The 23,669-nt window shown below is 42.4% G+C and overlaps 1 protein-coding gene across 1 annotated transcript in view; it reads right to left on the reverse strand.

Moving 5' to 3' along the window:
• The window catches only part of lima1b (LIM domain and actin binding 1b), a 35,990-nt gene extending 31,330 nt beyond the window's left edge, over window positions 1–4,660 (reverse strand). The window contains 2 exon segments of the mRNA XM_048172874.1: window positions 1,931–2,084; window positions 4,496–4,660. Of these exon segments, the coding sequence (XP_048028831.1) occupies window positions 1,931–1,937 (7 nt within the window). The 5' untranslated portion in view covers window positions 1,938–2,084; window positions 4,496–4,660.
• Window positions 4,661–23,669: the final 19,009 nt, after the last annotated feature.

The following is a 23,669-nucleotide window of genomic DNA, read 5'->3' on the forward strand; positions in this document are numbered from 1 at the left end:
TTATTTAGAAGGCGGGACTTATTCCGCCATATTGCACATTGCACTTTCTCCCATTCATAATAATAAGAGTGACGCGTCTTGTGTTACTCTAAAGTCTTTGATAGCAGTTCACTTTCACAATTGCGTTCACATCAGCAGGGAACCGTACTGGAATTCACATGAATCATACCTCACACTACCTTTTTTATACAAACTCGGGTGCGGTTCGTGGGTGCACACCAGAGTTCGAAAAACAGCGTTCACATCATCCAAACAAACCGAACTCTGACATCAGTCGAACCCATGGTGTGCACCAAAAGCACCCTCATTCAGTCTCAAAATGTACTGCAATTACATGTGTACAACCACTGCGTATGCAATGACTTGACTATCCAAAATGCATTGTGAGGATCTTGCTAAATGAATTTCCACAAAGGCATCTGTGTGCACAAGGTGTTTTATTTACTCATGATGTTTATTCGTGTTTGAGTCTTTTTGGAAATGGCTACATGAAAAAAGCCATTTAAAGCTGTTGCTTCTGAGAGGAAACAAGAGCAATACTCTACTATTGCAAAAGTTTTCTGCATGGCTGAGATGCAGTTACCAGGGCATTCTGGGTGGTTGTTACTTTGCTTACTAGACAGACAAACAAAAACATTTGGAAGGTTAGGCTGAAAACTCTAGGAGGAGTTAACTTAAAATCATATATCATTTGGAATAACTAACTTTTATAGGTAACTCTAACAGTTGAAGCATAAAAATACAAGTTACTTGCAGAGGAACATTGTTTTGGTCATTTTGTGAGTTCGGATCCGTTATTCGACTCTGCTGTTCTTGAGGCACACCGGAGTGTTCATGGAGTGTTCAAGTGATCAACTTATCAGTGCCAATGTCACTTATGACATAAAAACTCCCAACTCCTGTCGGAGCCATAGCTCCTGTCTGACATGTGGTGCAGTTGCACTTTGGGCGAACTTAGATTGAGTCCCGGCTCGATGTTCTTTCCTGGTCCAATTTCTTTCTCTCCTCTCCCATGATTTCCTGTCTATCTTCCTCCTGTCCTCTCTAAATAAAATGCACCCAAAAATCTAACTCCCTCACTCTACAAAATAAGCAAGTCGATAAATAATAGAAGAAGATTGATATCTGAAAAGATGTCGAGCTTATTTTGTTGACTCATCTTTACAAAAGGTGCAATCATTGCTCTTCATATAAGACAGTTTAAAACTTGGCTTTTATTATATTTGCAGGATAATAGATCAAAGTAGTAACTGAAATAGTGACTGACATTGAAACACTGTTTTTGTTGACACAGTCAATGTTGATTTGTGTTTCATTAAGAGTTGAACACTGTTGCTTTCTCTTTTTGACTGCAAACTCGATTTGATTTGAGGTTCATTTGTTGTGGCTTCAAGCTACTATGAAACCTTCTACATGTAGCCTGACCTTCTTTACTGATAGGATGCAATTACACATGGATGAAGTGTGCAGGTTTCTAAATTATTATAGGCAAAAACAAAGGTTTAGAAGATGGATTTATGATGTACTCCTTCAATATTTAAATGTTAATTTCAAACAAAAAAGGTACGTAGTGTACTTTAAAAACTGGATGAATATTTGCAAAGCACACTCTTTTGTTATAAACGTATTATTGCTACTTATAGACTGATTCATTCATTGAGTGAACAGTAATGCTTACATAATCACAGCCACACCAACATGGGCAGCGCCTGTGAACATAGACTTTGACCTGAGGTGCGACTGACAGACTAACCTTATATATCAACACAGATTTAAAATGCATATATATTATTGAGTACATATAAACCAGTGGTTTTAGAACAACAAATATGAGAAAACAGGATTAATGCATAGAAAATGCATTAAAAAATTCAGAATATGTGCATGCAGTTTTCTTTTACTAACATAAAAGAGATTCATCCAAATTTACCTTGCATTGTTTTGTCCTGCTGTTAATATCTGCTGATATTCTGTAGTCTGAACTTTGTCTGTGTGATTTTTTTCTTCGTCTTTGTGATTCTATGTCTGACTTTCCTGGCTTCACAGCAGTGAAAATACTTTCCAGTCTCACTCACTTGCTCAGTCTAAAACAATGGCCAAGAAAAGCATCAAATAAAAGTCTACAATCCAGAAAAAAATGAAGTATTTTTTGTCATCACAAAATATACCAGAGAAAAAGAATTAGATTAAGAACCATTACTGTCTACACAACTTTTTGAAATTAAATGATGATTTACTTTTTGTCTAAAACATTCATATTTGCACATCAGATTCTGTCAGTTTTCGGCAAATGATGACCTTTGATCGCTCACTTTGTTAAATGATTGACATAACCAAAGCAAAGACCTAAACACTGAATCATCAAAAACACAACAACCTGAACACACAGTATGATGTCAATATGATGTCATGTGCATCGAATGGTAACCAGGGTGGAACAAACACAATATTACAAATTCACTTCTCCAGACACTGCTTGTGTAGCCACCTATAAACAATTAATGGACCCAATAATGACTCTAAAGTGGTAGTTCACTCAAAATATGAAGATACTGTCATTCTATCACTCGTGCTTACAGTGCTTACTTCCGTGCATCTTCAAAACACAAGACATGAAGATATACTTTGAATGAATATTAAGAGATTTCTATCCCTCCACAGATTACAGTCCACACAACCAAAACTACACACTAATAGAAACATCCACATGGAGGGCAGAACAAGACTTCCCTCCTTTGACTTCCACTCCATGATTTTTACCTGATAATAATGAAGTAACAATGTAATATTAAAAGACCAAATTTAATATACACCTTATTAATTAATGATGCATACTATTTGTACAGGTGAGCAGATGAATGCAGAATATAAATGCAACACATAATTTCTTGTTATACGCTTATTACATAGAAAACCATTATAAAGAAAACACTTAATCATTTAACACATTGCGTTCATATTCTGGGTTCATCTCTCCTGTATATAGTATTCATCATCAGTAAGGTGTATGCTGAATTAGGTCTTTTAATAACACTCTTTTAGTACATTAAGGCACTTAATATGGATCACAGGTGCCCAAAACTTGCATTTTATTCACATATTTTTGTTTTTCTTCTTTTGAGATGGAAAAATGACAGTCCTGTAATGCAATCCTATGGATGTTTTGCCCGCCCGATCTTCGTGCCAGTCACGTGACTGAAAACTATGAATATGATGAACAGATTTTATTTATCATAGCTGCTTGGTTGAGCTTCTGTGTTTACCATGTGTGATGTTTTATGTATGTGTTGATCAATGGTTTCAAAGTGATCGTGTCTCTTCAGAAGACTTGGAATAATCCACTCATTTATATTTATGATGTCTTTTTGTACTTTGTGTTGTTGTTAGGAATTTCAGTGATGATGAGAATATTAAAAATATCTTAATTTGTGTTCAAAGATGCACAGAAGTCTTCGGTCTTCAGTGACATTAGCAGGAGTAAATGATGACATAATTTTCATTATTGGGTTAACTAACTCTAACCCTAACCGTAAATCTACCCCTAAAACCTAGCCCTACCTTTAAACTTACTATACTCTACCCATACCCAGAACCTCAATAACAGCAAAGGTTAGTTTGCTATGTTGTGCAGAAAAACATGTACATAATTAGTAGCCTACATTTTATAATATGCTTAATTATTAAATGTAAGTACACAGTAGTTAAAGACATTTAATATAAAGTAGGATCTTTTTTTAGATGTTAGTAAAGCTGATAAAATAGACATACATGCAGTAACTGTCAGAATATACTTTTAAGTTTATATGGGAATACATGAATATTCTTTGCACAAAAACAAACATTCTATGATTTCAACCACAAACAATTCTAAACAATTTCTTTATGACTTTTGGTTTACAAACCAATAATAATTTAATTAAAAAAAAAAAGGAAAGAAAGGTGTTACTCAGTATTTACTCAATATTTGGTAGACCTTTTGATGGAGATAAAACAAAAACCAAGTGTTTTAGTACTTGGCAAGTGAAAGAATTTGACATGAATGTGAAAGTGAAATAACCTTTGTAAGATCATTGATCTGATCTTATATGTTACGCTTCATAAAAAAATAAAGTCAAATCTAGACAATATTTTGAAGACAATAGCCTTTTTGTCTTGTCAAAATGTGTGCATGGTTGTCTGTTCAGTTTTGTGACATTTAAAGGCTCAAGATATGAGTGACATGTCACTCTGAACACAAAGACTTCCTTCTTCCTAAGAAGGTCTGGTGGTCAAACTGGATCTTCACCTGACATGGTAAGTGCCGGCTGACAAAATAGCTGCTAAACTCCCTCTTCAACTGCTTCACCTGTTTGTTAAATGCTAAATGATGCACTTGAACCAAAAGTACAATCTGACAAATTTATAAATTTAGTAGTTGCTGCCCATTTCGTCTATGAAATACACACATTTTGGAAGCTCACCCACATTCATCACAGGTTAATGAGGAGAGACCCACCTCTATAATTCAAATGCAGTTCCTCCTATCTTCAAAGGTTTCGGACTTCAATGTCTTTTCTTAATCCAGCCAGCAAGTTTCGACTATGAATACTCACTACAGAATTTCAATGTGTCACCTGATTCTAGAGAAAACTCTGTGATATCTGACACTCCTTGTGCTTGTGTAGGAGTTTGTCCCATGTGACTTTACAAAAGGGTGGAGTCTGGAGAAAGGTCCACCAGGACTGGTAGAAATGTCATCATGTGACACAACGCACCAGTGAACTCTGGCATTGTGTGTCACCTGGCAGGTGTGTTTTGAATGTGTGTGTGTGTGTGCACTTGTGCTATTCCTGGAGTATCTACTTTCCTGTTGTTCTTGGCAAATGAGTTAACCGAACAAGTCAAGTCAAACAGCAGCTTCACAGATGACCGACACTTTCTTTGTGTATAAACTTTTATACAATCCAAGTAAAGGGCTGAAATGCACTGTGGCTTTTTGTTGCTTTCAAATCAACATATTAAGCTCACCAAGAAACAAAAACCAAAAGAAATTTACCAATCAGAATACACCTCCCCAGTATAAGTGATGTTTGATAAGGCATCACTATTAATATTGCTTCTATAGTGCAGGTTTTGTACATAATTGTCCATAATTCAATTTAACTATAGTGCACAACTTGTCATGTACCGTTTGTGTTACGAGCATTAATAACACTTTAAATCATTTGTCTTTTGTCAATGACTTCTCCCGCCAAACCTTTTCAACACAAACCCCGCCCTGCAGTCAATTTCATTGGTCAACTCAATCACATAGTCACTTGCCAACAAAAGTTCAAGCTTCATGGATTCAATTCAGAGCTCTGGATCAGATCATGATAAACAGTAATGATGTGCTACCAACACTATACTAAGGTTATGTCAGGGATGTCCAATCTTGCTCCTGGAGGGCCACTTTCCTGTAGAGTTTAGCTCCGACACACCTGCCTGGAAGGCCGTGTCTGAAATCGCCTCCTATTTGAGAGCCAGTCATTTGTAGTGGTGTACAAAAACAAAGTGAACGTTATTGAGTACACTCATTCAATCCCACAATGCACCATAATGAGTATACAGTTGTTGTGTGCTCAACGGCTAGAGAATACCCACAATGCACTGTGAGAGTCATTCCCGCATCTGACCAGAAGATGGCACCCGCATCTGAATCATCCATCCATCCATTCATTCATTTGAGAAACGTCTCGGTTACGTATGTAACCCTCGTTCCCTGAAGGAGGGAACGGAGACGTACGTCAGTAGTGACCGACGAATTGGGATATCGCTTAGAGAGCCCTATCATCTTCGTGTAAACTAAAACAAGCCAATGGAATTGGCGTGCGATATTTGCATAATGCGCACCGCCCCCGACAGGTGTATATAAATAGGAAGCGGATGCAATCGCACTCTGTTTTTCGCTGAGGAGACAACTGGTGTCCGCACTACAGCGAGGGTACAGAAACTGTGGCGACGGGACGTACGTCTCCGTTCCCTCCTTCAGGGAACGAGGGTTACATACGTAACCGAGACGTTCCCTTTCAGTCGGTCACGTTCGACGTACGTCAGTAGTGACCGACGAATTGGGATCCCAACTAAAACGCCACAGTTACGAAACCCCTTCCAGTGCCCAGCGCAAGCTCAGCCGCCCATAGCACCGGCTGACGGTGAAGGGGGCGAGCTTACACCGAGAGAGTCTACTGCTGTCTAACCAATACCCACTAAGTAAACTAGACTACACTGGGGAAGCGAACCCGTGAGGGACGCTGCGGAGACCACTACCTACCCAATGGGGGAGGAGTTTACGTGGGAATACACATATGGACTGGCCCGGGGGGCAGTACGCATATGGAGTCCCTGGGATGGCTCCACCTGGTTAGGGGAGACTCATCTGACAGGTGACAGCAGAGCTGGCTCTGCTAAGGGAAAGACACGGACTCGGCCCGTAGGGAGTTTTAAACCGTGGAAAATACACATATGGGACCGCTCACGTAGAGGGGTCACGACATATGGGCCCCAGCCAACAGACAGCGTCAGCGACGGATGTAGGCCTGGCATCAGACACTCCGCAATGTCCGAGCCGAAGGGGGAGGCGGAGGAGCTCGACAGGGTTCGCCAAGCGGGGAACACGACTGGAGAGAAGTATGCACGTATCCGGCCAGTGGCGGGAATGGCATTGCAAGCCGACACTTAGAGTGGGTACAACACGTCTACCGACTAGTGGATGCGAGTACACGTGAAGATACCGGCTCTACACGTAGGCTATAAAACCTAGCGAACGTGTTGGGTGTCGCCCAGCCCGCAGCTCTACAAATATCTGTCAGCGAGGCGCCATGAGCCAGCGCCCAGGAAGAGGCCACCCCTCTGGTGGAGTGGGCTCTCAACCCGAGCGGGCAAGGCACGCCCTGGGATTCATACGCCAAGGCGATGGCATCCACTAACCAGTGGGCCATCCTCTGCTTGGAGACAGCCTTTCCCTTCTGCTGGCCTCCGTAACAGATGAAGAGCTGATCTGAGGTCCTGAAGCTTCGCGTTCTATCCACGTAAACGCGCAGAGCGCGGACGGGACAGAGCAAAGCTAGGGCTGGGTCTGCCTCCTCCGAGGGCAGCGCTTGCAGGTTCACTACCTGATCTCTGAAGGGAGTGGTAGGAACCTTGGGCACGTATCCAGGCCGGGGTCTCAGGATGACGTGAGAATCGCCGGGCCCGAATTCTAGGCACGTTTCGTCGACCGAAAATGCATGCAGATCCCCTACCCTCTTCAGGGAAGCCAATGCAACCAGAAGAACCGTCTTAAGAGACATTAGTTTCAGATCGACTGATTGCAAAGGCTCAAAGGGATGACCCCGGAGAGCTGTGAGAACCAGGGTCAAATCCCAAGAGGGTACGGAGGAAGGGCGAGGAGGATTTAATCTCCTCGCTCCCCTCAGGAATCTGACGATCAGATCGTGTTTCCCCAGGGACTTACCCTCAACTGCGTGGTGATGCGCGGCGATAGCGGCAACATACACCTTAAGGGTGGAGGGAGACAGCCTTCGCTCCAACCCTTCTTGCAGAAAGGAAAGCACGGATCCGACCGAACATGATCGGGGGTCCTCTCGGCGAGAGGCGCACCATTCGACGAACAGGTTCCACTTCAACGCATAGAGACTCCTAGTGGAAGGAGCTCTAGCGGAAGTGATGGTGTCTACGACCGCTTGCGGGAGATCACTCAGAACCTCCGCATCCCGTCCAGGGACCACACGTGGAGGTTCCATAGATCGGGACGCGGGTGCCACAGGGTGCCCCGTCTCTGAGTCAGGAGGTCCTTCCTCAGAGGAATCGGCCAGGGAGGGGCTGTCGCGAGGAGAATGAGGTCTGAGAACCAGGTCCGAGTGGGCCAATATGGAGCCACTAACAGAACCTGCTCCCCGTCCTCCCTGACCTTGCACAGGAGCTGTGCGAGAAGGCTCACTGGGGGAAACGCATATTTGCGCAGACCCGGGGGCCAGCTGTGTGCCAGGGCATCCGTGCCGAGCGTGCCGCCGGTCAGGGAATAAAACCACTGGCAGTGGGCAGTTTCCGGGGAGGCAAACAGGTCTACCTGGGCCTCGCCGAAACGCTGCCAAATCAGCTGGACCGCCTGGGGGTGGAGCCGCCACTCGCCCGCAAGTGGAGGCTGCCGTGACAGCGCGTCGGCTGCACGGTTGAGCACACCTGGGACATGAGTGGCCCGAAGGGACCTCAGATACTTCTGACTCCACAACAAGAGATGGCGGGCGAGTTGCGACATGCGACGGGAGCGTAGACCACCCTGATGGTTGATGTACGCAACGGCCGCAGTGCTGTCTGAGCGGACTAGAACGTGCTTGCCTGACAACAGCTTCTTGAAGCGGGCCAGCGCAAGACGAACCGCTAGCAACTCGAGGCAATTGATATGCCAATGCAGCTGAGGCCCCGTCCAAAGACCTGCCACTGCATGCCCGTTGTACGTGGCCCCCCATCCCGTGGCAGAGGCATCTGTGGAAACCACAGCGTGCCTGGACACTTGTTCGAGGGGTACTCCGGCCCGCAGGAACGAAGGGTCCGACCACCGGACAAGGGTGCGACGGCAGCTCGGTGTCACGGGGACACGGAGCGTGCCGCACTGCCACGCCCATCTCGGGACCCGGCCGCGGAGCCAGTGTTGAAGCGGTCTCATATGAAGCAATCCGAGCGGCGTGACCGCGGCTGCAGATGCCATATGCCCCAGGAGCCTCTGAAAAACTTTCAGTGGAACCGCTGTCCTGCGCTTGAGCGAACTCAGGCAGTTCAACACCGACTGGACACGCGCCTCGGTGAGACGCGCAGTCCGTGCAACCGAGTCTAGCTCGAGACCGAGATAAGAGATCCTCTGCCCGGGGGCGAGTTTGCTCTTGTCCCAGTTGACCCGAAGACCCAACCGGCTGAGGTGAGCTAAAACCATGTCCCTGTGTTCGCACAACTGCTCTCGCGAGCTGGCCAGGATCAGCCAGTCGTCGAGATAGTTGAGAATACGAACGCCCTGTTCCTTGAGGGGAACAATGGCCGCCTCCGCAACCTTCGTAAAGACGCGGGGTGACAGGGCCAGCCCGAAGGGTAGGACCTTGTACTGATATGCCCGACCCTCGAACGCAAACCGGAGGAAGGGTCTGTGTCGAGGTAGAATCGAGACATGAAAGTACGCGTCCTTCAGGTCTATTGCTGCAAACCAATCCCGGGGACGGACGCATTCGAAAATGCGTTTCTGCGTGAGCATCTTGAACGGCATCTTGTGAAGATACCGGTTCAGGACGCGCAGATCCAGGATTGGCCGTAGCCCACCGCCCTTTTTTGGTACAATGAAGTAGGGGCTGTAAAACCCCGACTTCATATCGGCTGGAGGGACCGGCTCGATTGCATCCTTCGCCAGGAGGACAGCAATCTCCGCCCGGAGAACAGGGGCACTGTCCAACGACACCTGAGTGAAGTGGACACCCCTGAAGACCGGGGGACGCCGGGCGAACTGAATCGCATAGCCGAGTCTGATAGTGCGAATGAGCCAGCGGGACGGGCTGGGAAGCGTGCTCCACGCCTCCAGACTCCGAACCAGCGGGACCAAAGGCACCACAGACGCACCGGGGGTGGGGCAGCAAGGCAGAGAGGGACCCGACTCGGGCGGCTTGGAAGCGGCCACGAGTGGGGTCGGACTCTGCGAGGCAGCAGTGTGCATGGGAGACGGCGCACGGGACGCGGTCTGCGCCATCACACTGCCGCCTGCTGGCGAATGGGGAGGGTGCTGCCAGCGGCGAGGCGGGGCCTGGCACACTGGCAGACACACCTTGTTGTGACCTGGAGCTTGAGGAAACTGCTCTTTTTGTGGCAAAGTGGGTACCGCTGGACTCCGGAGAGCCAGCGGCGGTAGATAGACAGACGCCACAAAATCCCCCCGGCCCTCCTCCGGGGGTGGGAGAGCAGATGGAATACTCTCCCGAAGGGCAGGAACCTTCCGCTCCAGGTCGCCCGTCTCAGGGCCGAGTTTTCCCCGACCGCTTGCCACCTGGCTTGGCAGAGACGGGCTGGGCACCACGTCCGCGACCGGCACCCTGCTGTTTGGCTGGTGTAGGCTGCTGCTTTGCCGACTTAGCAGGGGCGGAGGAAGACGCAGGCGGGCGCCCTCGGCGACGAGCGGGCTGAGGCTGAGCCACGGGCGGCTGGGTGGAGGCAGCAGCGGACCGCCGTGGCATGACATGTCTAATAGCCTCAGCCTGCTTCTGTGCAGCGGAGAACTGTTGGGCACAGCTCTCCACCGCGTCGCCGAAAAGGCCGACCGGAGACACGGGGGAATCCAGGAACCGATGTTTGTCGGTCTCCCTCATGTCTGCCAAGGTCAGCCAGAGGTGGCGTTGCTGGACTACCAGTGTAGACATCGCCTGGCCAACAGAACGCGCTGTCACCTTCGTTGCCCGGAGGGCAAGGTCAGTGGCAGCGCGCAGCTCCCCAAGCAGCTGTTGGTCAGGACCTTCCTGGGGCATCTGCGACAGCGCTTTTGCCTGATAGACCTGCAAAAGGGCCATCGCGTGCAGGGCAGAGGCAGCCTGCCCACAGGCACTGTAAGCTTTCTCAGTCAGACCGGCTGAGAAATCACAGGCCTGGGACGGGAGACGCGGCTCACCGCGCCCGCCAGCGGCCGTTGGACACAACTGCATCGCAACAGACCGCTCGACTGGCGGGAGCTTCGCGTACCCCCTGGCTTCCCCGCCGTCCAGGGAGGTGAAGGCGGACGAGGGACCAGGCCCTGTACGAGCCCCATACGGAGCTTGCCAAGACCTGGTCACCTCATCGTGTACTTCCGGGAAGAAAGGCATTGGGGCGGGACGCTGGATTTGACCAGCGCGACCCCCCCCCAAGTACCAATCGTCCAACCGAGATGGGCCGGGACAGGGTGGAGGGTTCCACCCAAGCCCGACGCACAAGGCGGCCCGGGAGAGCACAGCCGTGAGCTCGGGATCCGATTCGGGCAACACTACCGTCCCGGGCGGCAGCGCGTCCGGATCTTCCCCCGAGGACTCAGGCTCACCTTCCGACGCAGCGGTCGACATCCGATCCGCCGACAGCACACCAAAGGTAACGGCTGGACAGTCCGTAGAGGGCCCAGCGGAAACCAACGGTGGCACGATGGGTTGCGGTGCTGATGAGGCGGCAGGGGCCCGAGGAGCGTTTCCGCTCGGCGGGAAAGCCCTGACCGGAATCCTCAGGTCGCCCTCTCTATACAGCGCCGTACCGTCATTCCGGTTCCGGGGGCCGGAAAAAACGGTCGTACGCGGCATAGGAGAGGGGACCCCCGCTTCCTGAGACTTCAGGAAGGAGAGCCTCGACCTCAGCACCGCGATGGTCATGTTCCCGCAATGGGAACATGAACCATCCACAAAAGCTGCTTCAGCGTGCAGAATGCCCAAACACGAGATGCAACGATTGTGCCCATCAGCAGGGACCAGGGAACGACCGCATCCATTAACGCACAGACGAAATGACATACTGTCAGGGTTCGTCTGTAAAGCTCTTTTAGAAGGGGAAGTCAACTCACTCGTGCTGAAGCACCCAGGGAGCGACGCGATGTGTCAGGTACACCACTCCCTGACACACCGAGGAACCGGCCCAAATCGCTCACACACACACTCTTTGTGTTGCTGTGAAAACAGCAGTTTTAGAGCTTATAGCTCAGCTCCTCGGACACTCGCGACCTCGCTGAACGTGCCCTTCTTCACCAGCACTAAAAGCTCGCTGTGATCCTCTTCTGTTTTTTGTTTTAGAATAAATAACAAACGAAGAAAAGAGTCTTCTAAATAGGACACCAGAGAATGGCTCCGAAGCGAAAGACAGAGTGCGATTGCATCCGCTTCCTATTTATATACACCTGTCGGGGGCGGTGCGCATTATGCAAATATCGCACGCCAATTCCATTGGCTTGTTTTAGTTTACACGAAGATGATAGGGCTCTCTAAGCGATATCCCAATTCGTCGGTCACTACTGACGTACGTCGAACGTGACCGACTGAAAGGGAACTGCATGTTTGTGGCATACAGCGTAATTTAATACAGGTATAACTTATTTTTTAATTGATTATTAAATTGTTTATCTACGGTTTATACATCTTTTCCATGATAGAATTCAAGACAAATCTTTTCATCTTACTACTTTAAGTCTAAGTTTCGAATGATTATTAACAGCAAGCACAAACTATGCAAAAGCAATTGTCCTTCCGGTGCCCTCAGTGTCTGAATTCACTCACTCATTTTCAGTCACTCCTTCAAGTGAACTATATTAATGAACTAACATGGTGAATGAGGATATAGGGGTGATTTGGTTTTGTCAACTCGAAACTAATCCTATAACCCTGAGTTTGTCCAACTACCATCATGGTACAGGCCCCAGGTCTAAATGTTTTACATTGAGAAAAAAAAGGCGATGACAACAGGTTGGACAAGGTAAGCCCGTTTCAAAAATGCTGCAAGGAGACATTTATAATGTTGCATTTGTACTGCTGTGAAAATGTTTTTATTATATTAAAAATGACACCTAACATATTAAGTACATATGATACAAACTATCCTTAATTCATATTGTTCTCATGATACCTAATGCAAAATATTAACTGAATAGAAATTAGTGTTTGCCATTACCTGGATGATCCACGACCTTGTTTGTTCCTATTTAAACTGTCAACTCCTTTTCAGAAAAATCCCCTGCGCATTCTTTTCTTTTACTTTTTTCCTCATTCTTTGGTTATCTTCTGCATATTTGAATCCTTTCCAGCAGTTACTGGATTATTTTATCCAAAGATATTTTTCTGTTTTTTTCCCCCATACTCCTCTCTCTCTCTTCCCGGACTATTGGACACACAGAGACATACACCTGACGATCATTAAAGGGTTAGTTCACCCAAAAATGAAAATTCTGTCATTTATTACTCACCCTCATGTCGTTCCACACCCGTAAGACCTTCTTTAATCTTCGGAACACAAATTAAGATATTTTTGTTGAAATCCGATGGCTCCGTGAGGCCTCCATAGGGAGCAATGACATTTCCTCTCTCAAGATCCATTAATGTACTAAAAACATATTTAAATCAGTTCATGTGAGTACAGTGGTGCAATATTAATATTATAAAGCCACGAGAATATTTTTGGTGCGCCACAAAAACAAAATAATGACTTATTTAGTGATGGCCGATTTCAAAACACTGCTTCAGGAAGCTTCGGAGCACAAATGAATCAGCGTGTCGAATCATGATTCGGATCACGTGTCAAACTGCCAACGGCTGAAGTCACTTTGGCGCTCCGAACAGCAGATTCGATACACTGATTCATTTGTGCTCTGAATCTTCCTGAAGCAGTGTTTTGAAATCGGCCATCACTAAATAAGTCGTTATTTTGTTTGTTTTTTTGGCGCACCAATAATATTCTCGTGGCTTTATAATATTAATATTGCACCACTGTACTCACATGAACTGATTTAAATATGTTTTTACTACATTAATGGATCTTGAGAGAGGAAATATCATTGCTCCCTATGGAGGCCTCACTGAGCCATCGGATTTCAACTAAAATATCTTAATTTGTGTTCCGAAGATTAACGAAGAACTTATGGGTGTGGAACGGCATGAGGGTGAGTAATTAATGACATTATTTTCATTTTTGGGTGAACTAACCCCTTAACTCGATCAAGGCATTAAGGTCTCTTTACTTGTCAGGACTTTGATTTTGTTGTGTTGTGTTTTGGCCTCTAGAGGTCCTCATTGTGCCCTCAAACGTTTGTAAATCAGAGCCATTGCCTTCACTGCTGACTTTTTCTGTTTGTCTGCTTGGTGTTCAGTTGTTCTGAAGCCAGCTGTCTGAAGTAGGTCTTCCTCTGTGATTCTTTCTCCTGGCTTTTGAAGTGTATTTTTTTCCCCTTGTTATGTTATACAATTGTTTTGTTTTTTGTTGTTGTTGTTGTTGTTTTGTTTGGTAATTTGTATTCTATAGGCCTTATAGTGATGGGAGATTCCCTGATTCGAATTGCTCGAAACGCCACACGCTGGCGACCCGTGCTGGGCAGAACAGTTTAAATGCACTGAAAACTCAGGCAAAACCATAGGCCAAAACATGCATACAACAACTTTTATTAAAGTGTATTAAAATGCAATTAACAAATCATCTTTAATAAAGCATCTTTATAATGTATAATGTATTATTTTATTCAGTTGTAGGACTTGTTTTGTTTCTTTAATGGAGAGCTTGGTTAATCAGACCAGTAAGAGACTTTTAACTACAACTCTTCCTTTTTATTATACAAATGTATCATTAAATGTCGACAAATGTATAACACTGATCCGAGATCAGGTAAAAATCTTATGTCAATACTGGTTAAAGGTGCAATTTGTAAGAATTTTGCAGTAAAATATCCAAAAACCACTAGCTCAACACGTTTAGTCTTATTGTTTAAATCTAATTTTCTTGATTTTTTTTTTTTTTGCGAGTACCATGCTTTACCATGCCTCAGGGAAAAACTCTATTTTGTCAAGTAGCTAACATAGCATAATCAGATGCAGCTTTATTTTTATTAACAGTAATACAGAATTTTCTCCATCATACAATACGTTTTAAAATGAATTGCATGCCATTTATCAACACAAGCCATCCAGCATTTTTTAATGATATTCGTTCAGCTCCACAACACTCGCTCCTGCTCTGCGTCATACTACAGTAACGTTAATAATCGCATCCATGAACATCATTTCTTCCCGAGTCCTATTTCAATTCTTTTCCACCATCTGTTGAGGTAAAGACCACATGTCCCTAGATTCAGCACTCAAATTTGGCGTCATCAAGCTACGCCTTTGTTTTGAATAGGCCTCCAGCGGACAGAAAATATTACATAGTGCTCCTTTAATTGTTCATAGACAGGGGTGTCCAAACTCAGTCCTGGAGGGCCACTGTCCTGCAGAGTTTAGCTCCAACCAGCTCCAAAACACCTGCCTGGAAGTTTCTATATACCTATTTAGATCTTGATTAGCTGCTTCAGGTGTGTTTTTTTGGGGTTGGAGCTAAACTCTGCAAGACAGTGGCCCTCCAGGACTGAGTTTGGACACCCCTGTTCATAGAGATAACTACCCCCTTGCGGCAAACCTTTTGTCAATCAATGGTTAGAAACAAATGATTCGCAAACATTTTGAAGCTTCAAGAAATGTGTTTCAAAAGCGCCCTGTTGTATCCCTGTTATATACTCCTCCGGAAATTTTGCATGTGGTGTTGGACTATTTTTGGACCTATTTCTGCTCCTTGTTGATTACTTATTGCTGAGGACTCCTGAGTGTGTCTTTAATGATCACCACCTCCCCTGAGGATTGAGAATCAGACTTTTTGAGCTGCCAATCCAGGTTCAAGCCTTAGTTCTGACAGAAAGACCAAGTCAGAACCCAGAGACACCCGAAACTCGAGCTACTCCCAGTTCAGGGTGAGGACGAAAAGCTTGACATGAATTTTGGGAGAGGTTCTACAATATACATGCAAAAAGACATAAAGGAGGATTTACCACCATTGTGTAATGACTGACTCATCATGATCAAAGCAATAAGGCCCACCTGCCATGCTTTCTTCATCATAAAGACATATTGGGCTGAATGGATGAAAGTGGTGAAAATAGAGAAAGTAATTAAAGAGTAAACATCTCATGCATCTCATGACAGAGTAAACATCTCATCTCATAAACTCTAATGTCACCAGTTTCAGTCACACCCGAATCAAAATTTAAACTTGAAATGGCATTTTTAGTTAGTACTCAGCTCTGTTAAATTAAAGCTGCATTTGATTTTGGGTGTGATGTTCAACTTTTACAAATGAGCCTCAAGATGCTGCATTCTTTCCCAGCTCTACTGCGCAGCATTTCACGTTTTCACGTTTGGCGTGAGGCTCTGTAAAAGTGCGCAGACGCCAACTACTGACCTGGCATGCATAATACAGCGTTTTTAGTTGTTTTACCCCTAAGCTTGTTTATGTATTAATAGGCCTGCATTTCCAATCTTTGGTTTTCCATTCTTGGCTGAGTTTATGCCCTTCCCTGTCCTCCATCTTGTTCACTCAGATATATGTCAATGCTTACGTTGCATGAGTGCCCACTACTGCCAGAACCCTTGCAGTGGGTTTAAATGGAAATCAAGCGCGAACACTGTGAGTTGCTGTTGTGACGTCACAATTGTTTTGCATTGTGGTCTATGGGTCTCCCTGAAGTATACATACAAGCTGCGTCCCAATTCGCCTACTTATACTACGTCCTAAAAGTATGTACTGTTTTTGTAAAGAAAAAGTACACACTTATGAGTGTGTAGCAGAAAAGTATGCAAGCTTTGGGACATACTATCTCGTCATAATTGCGTCTTTAACGGACGTTCTGTCGCTTACTTATGCAACCTGTAACTGTTTAAACTTCCCTGTCAATCATTTTGTCACAGTTAAATTCCTCCACATTCAATTATATTTAATTTCCTACCGTTTCGGAGAGAAATGTAGTCGCACGTTTATCTGCCAGTCATGGGTCTTTCATGCAGAGAACTCTCCTCATCTTTGCATAATGATGCATTTAAAAGTTATAAATTATAAAAGTTGACAATGCTGTTGCAGATGAAATATAATGTGAATAACATTTAATAAATATCTTTTCGTCAGGTTAGATACTGATTATTAATCATTCAAGCTTAATCATCGGTCTCACACATCCATCAATGTTTGTAGTTTTTTTAACACTTTTTATTCGTATTTGTAGTTCTAATCGAATCCTTGTCCTTGTGTGTTATGGGCAATATTAGTCGTTAGAAGTGTGCACGGATCTGCACTTCGAATTCTAATGAACTACGTATGAGTAGCCTGTTTACCTGTTGTCATGGTTATGTTTAGTTCTGGTTTAGTTTCATCATTCACTATTCCCTAGATAGTGTATGGCTTTTGCACTATATCTGTGGAGTGAACGAAATGAAGTGAGTGAATTCATTTTCTCGGAGAGCTGGAGCTTCGCAGAAACGGCTCGACGCGATGTTTTACATTATAAAATAATGTTAATAACAATAACTCATAATGTTTATTTTGTTCCCGCTTTGTAGTTTAATCATTGTTAATTGGTTTGTCATTTAATATGTGTTCTATATTAAATACTATAAAATACTGTAAACAAAAAATACTCATTAGTTCTACACCTGTTCTTAGTTCTGTTAATTACTCACATTCATATTTATGTTTATGTTTGACTGTTTCCTATATTTTCCTTTATTGTTCCAGAGTGTTAAGAATAGAGATGCACCGGTACTAAATTTCTCTGCTGATTATTCAAAACAGAATTATTCAAAATAGTGATTTTTTTTTTCTTAAGGAAAAAAAAAAAAACCTCCCTCAAATAATGCTGCAAACCATACAGAGAACCCTCTCATTTGGTACACTATAATATTAGAGGTTAAAATTAACATCAGAGGTATTATATTTAGCTAATGAGACACAGCTGAACAATATCATGGATGATGAGAGAGGCAGTGAGTTATGGGAAATGTAGTCCTTTACTGAGTGGTAATGATCTAGGGCCGTATTCACAAAACATCTTAAGGCTAAAAGTAGCTCCTAAATTGCAGATTTAGGAGAAACTCTTAAAAATAATGGGCGTGTCAGTCCTAATTTTAGGACTCCTAAATTTCTGCTCTAAGAGTATTTCACAAAACATTTTAGCGCTAAAACTAGCTCCTAAACCTGTGAAACGTTAGGAGTAGTCAAGAGGACTCCTAAGTCTCTAAGACCAAATCACAAACCTAAACCACCTAAAGACACTGTACACCATTGAGGCAGTAGTGATAGAGCCTTAGATGCTCAACTTTTTCTTCATAAATGCAATACATTTTGATTTATAGATTTGAATATAGATTTTGAGATGCCAAAAATAAATCTTTAACAAATAAATAAATATTGTCTGATTACCTGTGGCAAATGATTGAATAGAGTAAAAAAAAAAAAAAAAAATATATATATATATATATATATATATATATATATATATATATATATATATATATATATATATATATTATAGAATTTTTTTTTTTTTAATATAGAATTTAGCCCAAACCCAGAGTTCTCCTCATCGGGTGGCGGAGGGATGCAGAAAACTGTCGAAGTAACTATAGGCAAGTCGGCTCTCCTCTGTGTATATATTCCTCTTCTTGAGCTGATTAGAAAGACTGTTTGAATGTGTTTCTCCTAAACTTTGTTTATAAAACATCATTTGTCGCTTGCATTTTGCATTCTCTTGAGATGCTGACATCCAAGAGGCGGACAATTAATTGTATATACTTTAATTAGTTTTAATTAGTGACACTTAGCCTACATTTTAAAAACCTTTATTTGAATATGGCAACATTTTTATTAAAAATATTTATTTGAATATGGCAACATTTTTATTAAAAATATTTATTTGAATAGGGCAACATTTGTATTTTAAAACCTTTATTTAAATATGGAAATATGACACCTCATTCTAGAATATTTCTATGATTAAATGGCTGACTCCTCCCCCATCAGCCAATCACTGTGTGTATAGTCCAAAGCAACGAGTTCAACCCCGCCCTTACTCTTAGCTTAAGACTTCAGTCTATTTCTTAGTAAAAGTTTGTCTCAGCAGCTTTGTGAATAGGTTTTAAGAGAAAACTCTTAGCTAAGAACTTTTACTGCTATTTAGGAGAACTCTTAGTGGTAAGATAAAATGTTTTGTGAATACGGCCCCAGGTGACTATCAAGTGCACTCCAGTGAGTGATTGTGACATTTTCAATCCCTTATGAATTCCCTTTTTTATATATCCTCTTGAAGTGTTATTTTCAGCTCTGTTGTTGTTTGAATTATCAATGTCTATTTATGTTTTAATTGTATAGTTTATATTTAAATTATTCTCACATATTGATATTTAAATGTCTTAACTGGTATTTTTAATACTTTTTTGGTTTGTTCAGCATTGTTATATTTAACTCTGATATGGAAATATTAACCAAACAATAAAATAAAATAAAATAAAATAAAATAAAATAAAATAAAATAAAATAAAATAAAATAAAATAAAATAAAATAAAATAAAATAAAATAAAACAAAACAAAACAAAACAAAACAAAACTTTTCCACTTTTGTGGAATCCAAACTGGGAAAAATATGAGTATGTTTGTGATAGTCAATAGTCACTTGGTGTAAATGTACAGTAAATGCAATTAACAAATCATCTAATATCCTTAAATTAAATATTAAGTGTTTTTATAATATGTATTTTTTATTCAATTGTAGGACTTGTTTTGCTTGTTTAAAGGGTTAGTTCACCCAAAAATGAAAATTCTGTCATTTATTACTCACCCTCATGTCATTCCACACCCATAAGACCTTCGTTAATCTTCAGAACACAAATTAAGATATTTTTGTTGAAATCTGATGGCTCTGTGAGGCCTGCATAGCCAGCAATGACATTTCCTCTCTCAAGATCCATTAATGTACTAAAAACATATTTAAATCAGTTCATGTGAGTACAGTGGTTCAATATTAATATTATAAAGCGACGAGAATATTTTTGGTGCACCAAAAAAACAAAATAACGACTTATTTAGTGATGGCCGATTTCAAAACACTGCTTCAGGAAGCTTCGGAGCGTTATGAATCAGCGTGTCGAATCATGATTCAGATCGCGTGTCAAACCGCCAAACTGCTGAAATCATGTGACTTTGGCATTCCGAACCCCTGATTCGACAGAAAAGATTCATAACGCTCCAAAGCTTCATGAAGCAGTGTTTTGAAACCTGGGTGAAACCTTGTTTGTTCCTGTGGTTAAACTGTCAACTGTTCTTCAAGAAAAATCCTCTGGGTCCTGCACATTCTTTTCTTCTTTTTTTTTTTTTTTTGGTTATCTTCTGCATATTTGAATCCTTTCCAGCAGTTAATGTATTACTTTGAAAGTTTAAATTATTTGCTTCAAAGATGATATTTTCTGCTTTTAATCTCCATACTCCACTCTCTCTCCTCCCAATAGGGCTTGCTGCATCCTGAGGTGGACATCCAACTCTGCCTACATTCAGAAACCTGATTTGTTGTATGTAGGTTTCTGATTGAAAGGGTTTTAGGCATAGAGGTAGGTTTTGTGTGTGTTTCAGTGTTGTCATAAAAAGACAAATATAAGAAGTAAATGATAAAGAATTAGGTGTGAGGGTCAAGTCTTCTCGATGCTCATATTTAATGAAGAAAGCATGAATTGTTTTCCCAAAGAAATTTCTTCACCAGAAATCCTGCCCTGCAGCTAATTTCATTGGTTAAATAAGGTTACAGTGATGGGTACGTTTAGGAATCAGTGTTTGGTGTAGGCAGTCAGTACTGTGATTGACATCTTAAGAATCAGCTGCAGGGCACCATGGGCTTGGCCTCTGATGTCACACTCTCTATTTGTCAGGACTTTGATTTTGTTGTGTTTTTGTTTTGGCATCTAGAGGTCCTTATTGTGCCCTTTTTCTCAGTTTCTCTGCTTGGTGTTCAGTTGTTCTGAAGCCAGCTGTCTGAAGTAGGTCTTCCTTAGCACTCCTGGTTTTTAATTTGTAATTGTTCTCCTTTTTGTGTACAATTGTATTGTATTTGTTTTATTGTTAAGTTTGGATTCTATAGCCCTACTAGTGATCTGAGAAAGCATTTCAAAACTTTGAAACACTTGAACAAATTGCTTCGAACAAAATGATTCACTGGTTCGAAATGCTTGAAACGCCATACGCTGGTCACCCCTGCTGGTCACAACAGTTTAAATGCAACGAAAACTCAGCCAAACCATGCACAAAAACAAGTTTTACAACTGTTTTATTGAAGCAGTGTTTAAATGCAATTAACAAATCATCTAAAACCATTAAATTAAACATTAAGCATCTTTATAATGTGTATTTTTTATTCAATTGTGGGACTTCTTTGCTTGTTTAATGGAGAGCTTGGTTAATCAGACCAGTAAGAGACTTTTAACTACAAATCTTCCTTTTTATTATACAAATGAGTCATTAAATCTATACAATGTACATTGATCTGTAGTTTAGTGTGAGGATGACATCTAATGGTGGTAATTCCACCTTAGTCTCTTGCAGAACCTCCCCGACATTCATGTCAAGTCTTGACATGAATGTGGGGTGAGGACCTGCAAAAGACACGTAAAAAGGATTTACCACCATTGTGTAATGACTAATGTCTGACTCATCATCATCAATGCAATAAGGCTCACCTGCCATGCTTTCTTCATCATAATGACATATTAGGCTGAATGAGTGAAACGTTTGGAAATAGAGACAGTAATTACAGAGTAAACCACTCACTCTCTAATGTTATCAGTTTCAGTCACCCCCAAATCTAAATTTAAACTTGAAATGCAGAGGTGTAAAGAGTTCCTGAAAACCACACTTTAGTAAAAGAACAGAGACCTTACAGCAAAAATGACTTAGTTACAAGTCACCAATTCCAAAATGGCTTGAATAAAAGTCTTAGAGTCTCTAATTTTAACAGTACTGAAGTATTTTACATTCAAAGATGCACTAGTCCTCAACACCTATGAGACATGCCAGTGAAAAACAAGAAATCATTGATTTGAGGAGAGCAATCACATTTATTTTCTAGTCTAAAAGTCTAAATAATTGTGAACGTTTAAGAGGCTGTTCTGTCTATTGTAATATTGAGGGTGACACCGTAGGTCCTGGGGGCCAAAGCAAAAAAAAAAAAAAAAAAAGGGTAACACTTTACAATAAGGTTCATTAGTTAAACATTAGTTAATGTATTAACTAACATGAACTAACCATGAGCAGTACAATTGTTAATGTATTTACTAATCTTCGTAATGTTAGTTAATGAAAATACAGTTGTTCATTGTTTGTTCATGTTAGTTCACAGTGCATTTGTCACAGATCCCTTGTTCCCCCGACTCCATTTCCCATGATCCTCTTGTCTCCACACCTGCACTCACTTCCCTTGTCATCTCCTCATCATCACTCATCATCTACACCTGGACTTAATCATTATCACTGCCTTTATAATGGACTCACTCCCTTCACTCCCTGTCCGTTCTCTGTTGTGTTTGTGTTCTATGGTATTATATTCCTTGATAATCATTAAAGTCTATTGTTTGTGGATCTCCGTGAACGCTTCATCTCTCCAGCACATACACCCTAAACAGCATTAACTGTTAACAAGATTATTCTGTCGTGGAAAGCAGAGGACCCAGAAGCGAAAGGGCAATTCAGATGAAGTTTATTTGTAGTAACAGAATCAAAACTCAGGCAGACTGCCATGCACCAGCTTCTTGGGTGCTCGCAGCTGGTAATCAGTTCAAAAAAAGCAGAAGAGATCCCGGTCTTGGCGGAAGGCTTGCAGCAACGCTGAAGCTCTGTCCCGGACTTGGAGTGTACCGCAGGAGGCAGGTGATCCACACGAACTCTGGCTGCAGGGAGACTGGGCAGAGAACAGGTATGTCATACACGGTGGTACAAAAATAAGTCTGGGACTTGGTCTGTGACTAAGATTGAGACGAACAAACAATTAACACTTGAAGGAGATCCAGATAGCATGAGGGGCCGAGTAACACGTAACAACACGTAATAATAATCTGGCAAAGAGACAGCGGCGAGAAAACAGCAGAGAGAAATGGCAAAGGAAATCAGAGCCGAAAAGGAACAGGTGTGAAAATGATCAGCGAGAGTGCCGATTGTAACGACCAACAGCTGAGTCTAAGTAGCAATAAAGATAGAAAGAAAAAGAAACAGAGAGAATATCAAACCTGACTCATGACATTTTAATAATGTATTAGTAAATGTTGAAATTAACATTAAAGGATTAGTTCACTTTTAAATAAACTTTTGCTGATAATTTACTCACCCCCATGTCATCCAAGATTTCCATATCTTTCTTTCTTCAGTTGAAAAGAAATTAAGGTTTTTGATGTAAACATTCTAGGATTTTTCTCCATATCATTCATTTCAATGGGCACCAAACGGTTGAAGGTCCAAATGGCAGCTTCAGTGCAGCTTCAAAGGGCTTTAAATGACACCAGACGATACCAGACGACGAATAAGGGTCTTATCTAGCGTAATGATCGGTCATTTAAATTTTTTTTTTTTAAAGTTTAAGTTTTATAAGCACAAATGCTGGCTTTGCTCTTTTCTCCGATACGCGTTCGTGACGTCACGTAATACGCAATTACGTTGAAAAGGTCACGGTTGACATAGGCGTAGCAACCACAGTTTCATTCGCTCAGGATTGTGTATAGGAAATCTCTGAAAAGTCACAAATTTCTGTCCTGACAATTTTCTTTTAGGCTTTCTAATATTAAAACACCCAGGATACGCACACCTTTCAAGCGTGAGTTTAAAATACTCTAACTGACCGCCAGAGTGAGTTTTTTTTTTTTAAGGCAACCCTTATTTTAGAACGTTTGCCCTTATTGTTTCCAAGGCGACGCGTGCGTGTCACGAGCGCTGAATGTAGCCACAATAACACTGTATGAGAGATGGATCACTATTTTGTTTTTCCTTTTTTATTTAAAATATTCGCAAACTTGCTTACATGTCTTCAACTATATGATATTCCGATTCTCAAATATGTGTGAGTGAGTGTGTTTTGTTCGAG

This window comes from Megalobrama amblycephala, linkage group LG21 (genome assembly GCF_018812025.1).
Source record: "Megalobrama amblycephala isolate DHTTF-2021 linkage group LG21, ASM1881202v1, whole genome shotgun sequence".
NCBI classification, from domain to species: Eukaryota; Metazoa; Chordata; class Actinopteri; order Cypriniformes; family Xenocyprididae; genus Megalobrama; species Megalobrama amblycephala.